Source organism: Macadamia integrifolia, chromosome 2, assembly GCF_013358625.1.
Source record: "Macadamia integrifolia cultivar HAES 741 chromosome 2, SCU_Mint_v3, whole genome shotgun sequence".
Taxonomy (NCBI): Eukaryota; Viridiplantae; Streptophyta; class Magnoliopsida; order Proteales; family Proteaceae; genus Macadamia; species Macadamia integrifolia.
The window spans coordinates 36594859-36606732 of NC_056558.1; the positions used below are offsets into that span (position 1 = coordinate 36594859).

At 40.0% G+C, this 11874-nt stretch overlaps 2 protein-coding genes across 7 annotated transcripts in view; one reads left to right on the forward strand and one right to left on the reverse strand.

Annotated features, from left to right (window-relative positions):
- The first annotated feature begins 729 nt into the window (after positions 1 to 729).
- LOC122092876 (gibberellin 3-beta-dioxygenase 1-like) lies at positions 730 to 2242 on the forward strand. The gene is made up of 2 exons (XM_042663183.1): positions 730 to 1281; positions 1442 to 2242. Exons 1-2 carry the CDS (start codon positions 803 to 805, stop codon positions 2070 to 2072), a joined length of 1110 nt encoding a protein of 369 aa, XP_042519117.1. The 5' UTR covers positions 730 to 802; the 3' UTR covers positions 2073 to 2242.
- A 1052-nt stretch (positions 2243 to 3294) lies between these two features.
- Positions 3295 to 11874, reverse strand: part of LOC122062044 (transcriptional corepressor LEUNIG-like) — a 39942-nt gene continuing 31362 nt past the window's right edge. For all 6 annotated transcript variants that reach the window (XM_042625715.1, XM_042625697.1, XM_042625680.1 and 3 more), the window contains 2 exons: positions 4858 to 5064; positions 3295 to 3802 (listed from right to left, as the gene is read on the reverse strand). In XM_042625715.1, coding sequence (XP_042481649.1) covers positions 3659 to 3802; positions 4858 to 5064 — 351 coding nt within the window. In that variant the 3' untranslated portion in view covers positions 3295 to 3658. The remainder of the gene's footprint in view (positions 3803 to 4857; positions 5065 to 11874) is intronic.

Here is an 11874-nt window from a genome sequence, read left to right on the forward strand (position 1 = left end):
CGTTAGTACATAACCGAATAAAAACCAAGGTACAAATTCGAATTAAAATTGCATATCAAAATTGAATTGGAACCAATATCGAACCAAGCCGAATTGAATCGACTTGAGTATCTAAATACGGAATCGAGTCAGTTCTTAGTTTGGTTCTAGTCCACCTTATCATCATTTAGAACCGAACCGATTGACACCCTTAGTAATAAGGTAAAAAGAACGATTTTTAATAATAATCAAGGTATTTTTGTCTGATCTAGACCGATTTGAACCAAAATTGAACCGATATTGACCCTGTGCAATCCCAAGACCAATTCCAAACCATGGTTCATACACAAGTGACATGATATGTGTGTGTGTGTGTATATATATATATATATATATATATTGAGAACAGGACATGGGCACATGGAGATGAGCAAACACCCCTCACTGTATGGAGAAGATTTTGGAATTGCCCTTATTCCTCATATACCTTGTCTCTAGCGGAAAAGATGGTCAGTAATTTCCTTCTTTGTTCCTCTCTTCTCCTAGAAACACTACCTTCCCTTGACATCTTCTGTCCTTCAATTCTATCAACACTTACCCCAACACCATTCAGATATACCACTACCTTCGATGCCCGCACCACCTCGTCACCAGCATACCTCTATATATATATTCACATACTCCACAAGTTCAGATCTTCATCTTATCTCCCCATGTTTTTATTTGTAACTACTAACATCTTAACAAAACTCTAGTCATCTCATTTCCTACTGCTTTCCACCCAACCTCTTTGTATTTTCTTACTAAGTCTAAAGAGTATAACATGTCTTCAAGACTTGCAGAGGTTTATAGAGATTACCAAGTCCACGTCCATCAAAATAGTCACATAGATTTGGAATCACTACGTGAAGTACCCGAATCACATGCATGGCCTCCACTCGATGACTACCCATCCAAGGACTTAACTGGTGTGGAGTCAGTTCCTGTTATTGATCTCACAGACCCTGAAGCTATGAAGCTTGTGGGTCATGCATGCATGACTTGGGGTGCATTCCAAGTAACAAACCATGGCATCCCCGTGTGCCTTCTCAACCACGTCGAGTCCGAGAGTCGCCGCCTTTTTTCTCTCCCTCCCCAACAAAAACTCAAGGCTGCTCGTTCACCTAATGGAATCTCTGGATATGGCCTCGCTAGAATCTCTTCCTTCTTCCCCAAACTCATGTGGTCTGAAGGCTTCACCATCGTCGAATCCCCAACTGATCACGCTCGCCAACTTTGGCCACAAGACTACAACAACTTCTGGTAATTGTTGATGTATACATTAACGTTGTCTTTCCCTAACAGTTCGAGCTTTTAGGTAAATCACTATTTTATTGACAAGAAACTATGGGCCACCAAGAAGAAATGGATCCACATTTTTTTCTTTTTGTATTGATCGATGTTGTGATGTTTTCCCATGCAGTGAAGTAATGGAAGAATATGAGAAAAAGATGAAGCAACTAGCCAGGAGATTGCTATGGCTGATGATGGAATCCTTAGGCATAAACAAAGAAGACATCAAATGGGCAGGTCCTACAGGCGATTTGGGTGATGCCTGTGCTGCGTTACAATTGAATTCATATCCTGCGTGCCCGGAACCAAACCGGGCCATGGGTCTTGCTGCACACACAGACTCAACTCTCTTGACAGTCCTATACCAAAACAGCACAAGTGGTCTGCAGGTTCTCAGAGAAGGAGCTGGCTGGGTGACAGTACCTCCCCTCGCAGGTGGATTAGTTGTCAACGTAGGAGACCTTCTTCACATCCTCTCTAATGGTCAGTACCAGACGGTTCTCCACCGTGTGGTTGTTAACTGTACCCACCACCGGCTCTCCATCGCCTACCTCTATGGACCTCCGACGAACGTTCAAATCTCACCACTCTCAAGACTAGTCCAACCCAGCCAACCTCCTCTCTTTCGTCCAGTGACATGGACCGAGTACCTGCGAGCAAAGGCAAAACATTTCAACAAAACACTATCATTAGTTCGACTATGCTCACCTTTACATGGATTAGTCGAGATTAAGGATAATAATAGTGTGAAAGTTGTCTAGTTAATATTGATTAACCTTCATCTTAGTGTTAGTTTGATTTGATTAATCTTAATCCACATTCCCACTGGTTAGCCACGCTAAGAACACTCTTTTCTGCTTGGATGCTTGTGATGATATAAAATTAAAAGGCTTAAGCGAGTAAGATGTATCAAATCATGTAAATGGAAGCAGACAACCGATCTCTGTTGTTTTCTTCTCCGTCTCTACAGGGAGATTGGGGGGCCGCATATTTGAATATTCGAGTTCATACACAATCCGACAACCCTAGATATAAGGGAAGTAGTTCTTTGTCCGGAATCCGGATCTCCTCCGTTGCAAGTAACCATCTCACACTGTCCATGGGGTGTAGGGACCACCTTTAAAGTGTGGGAGAACAAAACCCATGAATGTTAGATGGGTTGGAGTGGCTACCCGCAGCAGAGAAGAACAGAATCTGATTCTGTTTGCTCCATGTCTGCAGCTCTCCTCCGAAAACAAAAAATATAGGTGTTTGTTCACAAGGGAAGGAGACAGATATATGAGAGCGCTGATGTAGACCATACTCCTGGACATGGTTCTTTTTATCCTATTTAAGGGAAGAGAAAATAATTAGGTGAATTGGCTGGGAATAATCTGAATTTCTACCTTTCCAAATTAGAGTATCCACGCCAAGGCTCCCTCGAATCTGTGGGTTTTCAGATCAGATGACCGATTCTAGGGTTCTTGGGGCCGATTCCTGTTTTTAAAATGATGATCTGATGTCACATGGTAATGAAAATTTAGCAGAAAGCTTGATGAAGGCATTAACTGAATCACTGGTGTTGAAGTCCCAGAATCACTGGTGTTGAAGTCCCAACTATACCAGGAAGGGAAAAGCTCCAGAATACCATATATAGACACCCCAATATTACAACTATGCAAGTTAATTTGAAACGACAGCATTAGGAAAGCCAACAGGGTCACCTACAGGATCATCTTTACCAGCTGCACTAGCTGACACCTTCTACTTGCAGAGTCACTGATTCTGAGTCCACGATTGAATTACCAAACCTAAATGTTGGTCATGGTTTCTTGAATCTACATTCTACTTGGCAATCACTAACACAAATTAGTTAGTTGAACCTACCAAGGTCCACCAATGAAGCAGTTCAACATAAGAATACTAGTCCAAGGCTTTTCACAGGCCAGATATATCAACTATAGCAGAAGAGCCATCCCAAGCAAGACTTGAGAAAAAATATAATTGAATGGCATAAACTCATCAAGGGTTTGGTTTGAAATTGATGCAAAAAATTTATATAGAGTATGTACATTATAAAAACTGATTGAAGTATTTCCAAAGACATGTTCATAGATTCTACTCCTGGCTGACACTACTAAAACACAACAGTAAAAATCAAGATGATTAGCACCTGGTGTGACAAGACTCTTCAGATGTTAACTGATCTTTGCGGGACTAAAAAGAAGACGTATGGACAAGGTCTAGCAACCCTTTCCCATGCTAGACCCATTGCAATCGAAACAAACACTAAACTTTAGACCTGCCAAGACCTACAAATACACAAGCAGCAGCAGTTCATGCATCAAGTCATGGCACCGAACAGCAATCACTTCCAGAGTTTGACAAACTTGTCATGACTGGCAGAAGCCACCAACCCAGTCGTATTCGACACTGCCAGGGCAGCAATGAGACCTTCATGAGCAGACAGAGTCATTGTCTTGTTCTCGGCCATGTTCCAAAGTTCCAGAGACTGTAGACAAGACCCAAAATTTCCCATAATCTCAGTCAATTAATGAATTCTATGAAGCAAAGTCAATTGTATTTTGCTTTTACTGAGTCCTGCCGAGCTATTAATGAAGCAGGGGGTTCAAACAATTATTGTCATCAAGAAAGAAAGCCCATTACCTAGTGCAGGTCCCGCCTATGCCAGGTTCTGGGAGGGGTGTGTTTGGAGTTGGTCATAACCTTTGCCATTTTGTGCAAAGTGGCCACCCTCAAGACTAAAACCTAGGAAATTTCCCTGGCCCCTCATGTACAATCCGTTTTCAGAGTAATCAAGAAGATCAAAGTTTTCTTTTTTTTTTTTGGTAAAATGTAATTAACCTGTATATATCTATCAGAAAAAGGTAATTTACCTGTTTTCTCTTTTTAGCATTGTAGATAGCAGGGATAATGATCAGAGACAAGGAAATTAGAAGACTATTATACCCAGAGTCAAATTTTCCTTCTATACCAATCAAGGATTCAAGATAACCCTTTTAAGAAGAAAAAATTCCTCGAGTGTGAAGATCGGAATCAAGATTATTTGCTAAACATTAAAAGATACAGATTACCCAAGCCCTACAACCTACAGATGGCTTGTCAACTCTTGGTTGGGCTGCAGCACAAAATTCTGTGTTAATTTTGACTTCCAAATTTAAATGTGGACTTAAACTTGGATTGAGTTTTTCTGAACCAAACCTGACAAGGATCGAAAGAAGAATAAAAAAAAGGCAGAGGATGCAAAACAAATTAATGAGACATTGGTATGTCCCAGCATGGGACAACTGGAGTATTGATCCTGCAATCCTGCCATGTCTACAGTCTCATGTCATACTAGTAAACTATGAAAAACTGCAGTGAAAGTAGTACCAAATGAATGCATAGCTTAGCAACTTTTTTTTTTTTTTTTTTGTGTGTGGGGGTGGGGGTGAGGGTGAGGGTGAGGGTGAGGGTGAGGGTGGAGGGGTGGGGGGAATAAGAAGCCAGAATTATAACTTACGAGATGATAAAACTGCACAAAATAGGAAAGTGGGAATAACTTGCCTGGTAACAGCCAATCACCAACAAAGAAGGATAAGTGGGATGGAAAACACAGGAATGGAACTTGTTGCCATTACAGCTCAACTCATGTACGCACTCCCCTTCGCTCCCAGTGCCAATGTTCCAGACTCTGACTGAGTCCTCACTCACAGATGCCACAAAGTCACCAGAAGGATTCCAGCACACAGAATGAACTGGTTTTGTATGCCCCTACAGTTAAAAGTTCGAGCAAGGAAACAGAAAACGTCAGTTTCTCAACAAGGAGGGTAGCCCAAAACAATAGCAAGGTGAGATCTACTTAATGTAATGAATCATTATCATATAGTGGCAATTTCCAATAAAACATTTCAGGCAAAGATGAAATAATGCTACGTCTGGTAACACTCCGCAGAAGTGTTTCCAGTGTTCTTTTGCTCCGCAGGAACACAAAAAAGAACACACGCGTTTCGTAAATCTGGTTTTTTCTGTTCTTTCAGAGTGAACCAGGCATCTAGAAATCAGAACAGAAACAGAAAAACAAAAATGGAAGTGTTCTCTTGATCTGGGAATACTTTGGGAAAAGGAAAAAAAAAAAAACAAGTTGGTAGCCTCATCTCAATCTCTAACCCTCATCCATGCACTCTGCAACGCCCACACCTTATGCATGCCCTCTGCAATTCCAACCCACACCCCCTCCCACTCCCACCCTACGCCCTCTCCTGCTCCTCACCCCTCACCTCTCTGAATCTTCATGATCTAATCGGAGAGGGAGGGTTTATTCGGAAGGGAATTAGCTGAACCGGAAGAAGAGGCATCTACAGCAGGGACAACTTCTAGCAGCAGTAACAGCGGGAGCTGCAATGGGGTACACATCAATGGAACTTTGGATGAAACCCAGATGCTGTAACTTATCCCAATAGCACCAAAATGTAGATGGAGCTGAGGAAAGACCCTGCAGCTCATCTTTGATCCACCTTGTCAAGAAGAGGAAGCTCACTTCTTTCCTCCTCGAGGAATCATGCAGGTCTGGTTGCTATTGGATCTCCTTCCTGTTCTACAAGTGCCACTGAGTCTTATGACATTAATGCCACGGGGGATTTGGTTAGTCCTCCACCTTCACAGATAAGAAGGATAAAGCTCGCATTGGAATAGGCTCTCCTTCCTCTTTCAGGAGTAAAATGGAGAACAAAGATGGGAAAGCGGCAGAGGGAAGGCTTCTGGAAGTGAGATGGAGATGGTGATGGAGAGACATAGAGAGAGATGGAGATGAAGGTCGGTAGCATACCAGGTAAAGAAATACTTCATGTTAGCCAGCAGAAGTGCTCCCCAATATAAGGAATAAAAAACTTCCAACTTAGAAATACTCCCGCAGAACAGAAGTGTTGTCAAACAGCACTATGTACCCTATAATAGGGTTCAGTTTAGATGTGGTACAGGGCCAGTGAATAATGGATCAGAGGAAACATGACTAATTGTTAGTCAACTAGAAAATCAACAGATACACCTTTCCACACTGAAAACTTAAGGAATAGTACACCTTTTCCACATAAAAACACCTCGCCAAAATTTCGAAAATTTTGGTGATATCAACATGGCCAAGACAAAATGCCACACGAATCAGGGATTCGACACTCTTTTGGTCATTTCGACAAAAAAAAATCAGTCATTTCATCTTTTACCACCCCCCCCCCCCCCAAAAAAAATGGCCAACCGAAACTCATGGCAAAAAATGCAGTGTTTCAGAAAAACTTCAGCTTCCAAGTCCATGATCTCCCAATTGTGCAATTCCTAAGAGGATCACTAATGCAAGATTTAGTTTGACAAATGTCTTACAGCTCCTAACAAAGTCCTCATTACAAAAATAATAAAAGGATGTGAACCCAAGACAACATTATGCAGAATATGTCGGGCTGTAAGGCCATCTAAGAGTCATGAAGGCTACTTAAAGGACCATTGGTAAGATAAAAAGGGCGTCACAGGCCAGGACAATTGCAAACTTCTTAATCTTAGGCTTCAGCATCCCAGTCAATTTCCGCAAAAACTTGCTTTCTCATGTGTTGAACCTAGAAGGGTTTATGTTATTTGTGTTTTGGATATAAAATCTTGTATAATGTGTGCTCGGTTGTTAATATGTTTGTTTATGTGCTAAGAGAAAGATCAAGCCCAAGACATTGAGGTGGAACTATTGATGAAAGAGATGGCAAGTTAAGTGGTGGATAATTGCAATTGACGGACTACCATGGAGAAGCTGCAGTCCTCCATGCGATAATAGATTGAAGAACTTCAAGGCGTGTCAAGTTAAAGACGTCTTTCATGAAGAGCAAGATTGATTGAGCTTTAAAGTGTCACATTTATTTAATCTCAATGTTGATGCCCACAAGATTAAAAATCCCATAAAATACATAAAAGGACCTTAATGAACAAACCCAAACAACTAAGTGGTTTGACATAGAGAACTTAATGACCTTATTGTTCGTTGTCTTCCATGATATAGCCGCGATCTCCGTGCTTCAATCTAATTTAGACTAATATTCGCAGACAAACTCATGGACAGTCATATATGGGGTGCTTCCATCAAAACAGAAGCAGTTGATTATGAGTCCCTATTCTGCAGTTGACCATGGCAAACTGACGGTTGTCCATGCAAGGAACATTTACTATTCACAACACTGATGTTTGATTCATTGATTACATCATTAATGCATCACTTGGACTCTAACCAACTGTGAGAAACTCTATGGATCTTAAATGATGTTAATGAGTTCCAACGGCTAGTTTTCTTGGAACTAAAGACTAACTTTGGGAAAACTAAATAATTTAATATTTCCCATTCATTTGAACTGCGGTTTGAATTTGAACTTGAATACCTCCCACCTTAAAGAAAAACATTATTGACTCTGATGGCTAGTCTAACATCTAGTTTGTTGCCTACACAAAGACTTGAGTCATTTAAATCTAATAACAATAGAAACACAAGATACGGACTTACAGAAAATATCATTTTTAGGAAGGGCTAAAAAGATCTTATGTATGAGCTTGTTAAAACTCATAGCTTTTACATTGTATGTAGAAGGAAATCATTAGCTGGTGGTCTGGGTACTCAATACGAGGGACTGTGAGTGAGTTCAAGGAAATCCTTAGTAATGCAGAAGTAGATTACAAGAAACTCCCCCGGCAGTTTATAACCCCAAACAATACAAATAGGAGCAAGAAACAAAAAAATAAGACCATCAAATAAACCCCCAAGATACAATACCCATATAGGAGCAAAACCAGCCCAAAACCCAACCTGATAGGAGAGAGAAAGACCTTCTATAGAGCTGGAGCGAGAAAGGTGCGGCCAGATCTGTGGGAGTTCAATTGAGCTGCACTTTTGGGTGTAGATCTAGGAAGGGTACAAAAACCCCCAAATATGAAAAGCTTCTGACGGCTGGTTATGGAGTTATGCGCTTTCTTGATTTTCAAACATAGGAGAGAGAATATGAAAAATTCTGCAGGAACAACAACTTATTCTCTTCAGATAACCTTCAAGAGAGGATCGATTGATCTTCTTAGAGTATAGAACCCGTCCTCCAAAGGATCTACAGATCAGATCTCAAACTAGGGCAGCAATGAGGGTCGATTGGCTTCAAGAACAAGAACTCTTTGGCTAGCTGATTCTAATTTTGTATGCTTTAACAGGTCTGAACTTCTAATAACAATAAACAGAAAATAAAAAAGAAAAAGAAGAATTGATGGAGGATTGAGAAAGGTGAAAAAGAATAAAGGAATGGGTATCACACCCCTTAAAAGTTTAGGCATCTCACCTCTCAATAATAGCTTTTAGCTAAAGAGTAATCACTCAATAATTCATTCATTCCAATCTGTAATTATAAGTACATAGGCTCCTCTATTTACAGAGGGCAGAATAACAATCAAACTACTACTAGGAGCTAGTTTCCCAATAGGACTAGACACTCCTACTACAACTAAGAATTCAAAATAGGACTAGGACTTGACTTTATGACTCCAACATGGACTAAGACTAACTAACTAATAGTCCATATAGGACTTACAACCGACCAATGGCTTAATGGGTCTTTATTGAATTAAATAGCAACTAACTAAACTAATGAATTAAATCCCGTTTTTCTACCTTCTACCCATATTTTTTAGGCCCATTAAAGTAGCTCATTTCAAAGAAAACCCATGGGATCAAAGGCCCAACCCATATATAACACAGCCCAAGGCATATTTGATCTACATCACTTAGCTTGTGTGGTTCAGGTGCTCAATCCGAGAGTCAGTGTTTGAATTTAGGAAATCCTTGACCAATGGTCTGGTTACTCAATCCGAGGGACTGTGATTGTGTGTAAGGCTTGATGCTTGCTTTGGATTCTTAGTAACTAGAGTTATATTCAATATAAAGTAATGAAAATAGAAACTAAGAAGTACGTTTTTGTCTTCCTTGGTGAAAAAGAAAGACAAGAGAAACTTCTAGAGATAACTAGCTAATTATGAAAACTTGTCAACTAAGAAAACATAAAAGGAAACAAAGTTCAAATATAATTTAAAAAAATAATAATAAAAAAAAGGGAAACAAAATAGACCAAATTGAACAATACTCGAGTTAGTATTCACGTGAACAGATTTTTTATTTATTTATTTAATTTATGCCCTCTTCTTCATGCTTTAATCTACCTCAACTCTCCCCACCACTTAAAGGAAACACGTCCTCAAGTTTTATATAAGTTAGGGATAAGGTTGGTGTGGTGCATGTCCAGTTTCAGCCCAAAATAGTACTCCGGCAGCTTAAGGATGTTTGGAATGTAATCTTCTAGGCGGGGAGCTTTCTCTTTGAAGAACTTAGGTGGCATGATGAACTCTGTGTGCTCAACTTCAGAATATTCAGACATGTCCATATGGTTGTCCACGAATGTGCCTTCGACCTCTTCAAACTCCAATGCAACATGGAGCTCTTTTCGTTCATCTACATAGTGGTTCTCGATCAGTTGAGTTGATGCTTCGACCACTTCTTTAACAGTAATGCCAAGTTCCTTATCATCCACTACTTCAACTTCGGTTGCTTCAAATTCCTCAACATAAGCCTCTTCAATGGAATCTTCTAATTGTTGATCTTCTGTTTTTGAAGCTTCAAGGCATTGTCTCTTCTTTGTCATCACAATTTACTGTGATTGCTTCAGCTTATCTACAACTTCATGCTCTTTTTCTTTGATTGGGCTTTATCAATTTCCTTCAGTAGTGTAAATTTGAGTTCAGCCCACTTGAACATTATTGGTGTGAGACATCCACCACTCTCCGGCTTGTGAACTGAACGTTATAGATGGTTGTTTCCAGCTCTCTTCAGCTTTAAATGGCCATTGGTGGTAATCTTGTCGAAGGGTGTGAAGTCGATCATGTAAACTTAGTCAAAAAGCAGGAGGTAGATCTTCTCCAAAAGGATCTCCTCCATCTCCTCCCATGTGGTAGGCACTTGTCGATGACGGTACAGCTTGTCTTCATAAGTATGCCACCACTTTTTCTGCCCCAGTTATCTTGGTAAAAGCTAACCTCATCTTTCGTTCCTCTGATAGTGTGAACCAATCAAAGTAGTCATCTAGGGCACATAACCAATCATAGAAGATGATTGGGTCATGTCTCCCATTTTACTCCTCCAACTCAAGCTTCACCTTATGTTTGTCATCACGGTATCTTTGGTTAACATAATATTTATCACCATCTTCATCGTCTTAATGAGTGGCATCTTGTACGACTCTTCGTGCTGGTTGTAGAGGTGGCCTAGGAACACAGTATCTCCTTGAATTCTTTAATTTCCCGATCTATGGATACTATTTTTTCAGACAATTGCTGGACAACTTGATGAATAACAGTAGAAATATTACCTGGAGCTTGGTTGGAGCCTTCTCCATCATAGCTCTAACATGTAAGGAAGATTATGAATGGTAATCAACCCCCAGTAAACACTAATGATAGGCTCCAAACAATAGGCAAACAATAGACTCAGATATGGATAGCAAATATAACTGGGAAATAAATCACAGATAGGTCAAAACTTGAATAAACCATTAACTCACAAAATATGGCTCAGTTGAATCTTTTAATTTAGGTCGAATGGAGGTCTTATAAAGGCAAACAAGAGATCAAAATTTGGTCAAATTCTGCTGGCTTGTTTGTGAGATCTGAAACTTCTTGATTTAGGTCTCGAAAAGGAAACATTGAAAGAAAACCTTGCCGAAGCAAACCCAGGTCAGAGATGGCCCTATAAATCTGATCGAGTCTCTCTCCTAGGGTGATTAAAAAGAAAAAACCCCAAAACCCTTCAGTGACCAGGATTCAGGTCAGGGAGAAACAGCCTTCGAAATTCTTCTCAGAAAACCCTGGAAACTGAGATCGATGGAATGAATTTGTGGTCTTCTAATCCGCAATGATTAAGGAACTTCCAGCAGCTTCAACAGGCCTCCAGCAGCAGTAAAATCACTCTAACTAAATATAGCAAACAGATTAGAGAGCAGAGGAATAGGAATTGGTGGGATAGATGTGGGTGGGGGTAGGCTATCTGGGCCTCTCACCAACAGCTATCTCAGCTGTTGAACTAACCTTTCTCAAGTAAACTTGCAAGCAAGCAGCAAAATTTTGTTTATAATTCAATGGATGCAAAACTACAATGAATGGGGCCTTTTATAGATGGCTAAGCTTTAGAAAATAGGAAGTAATGAAAATAGAAACTTAAGAAAAAGGAAGTTTTTGTCTTCTTTGGTCAAAAAGAAAGACGAGAAACTTCTAGACAACTAGCTAATTCTACAAACTGGTTAACAAAGAAAACCATGGTAACAAAATTCAAAAATAAAAATTGAAACAAAATGGATCAAATCACTACTCACGTGAACAGTAACTCATGAACCGAGGTTTCTTTTGTTTTTTTTTCATGCTTTGGTCTACATCACCTCTCACCTATGGCCTAGGTCAATTTCTCACTAACCCTATGGCATCTCACCGTGCTTGCAAGGAATCACACCATGCTTACTTTTTCTTTTTCTTTTT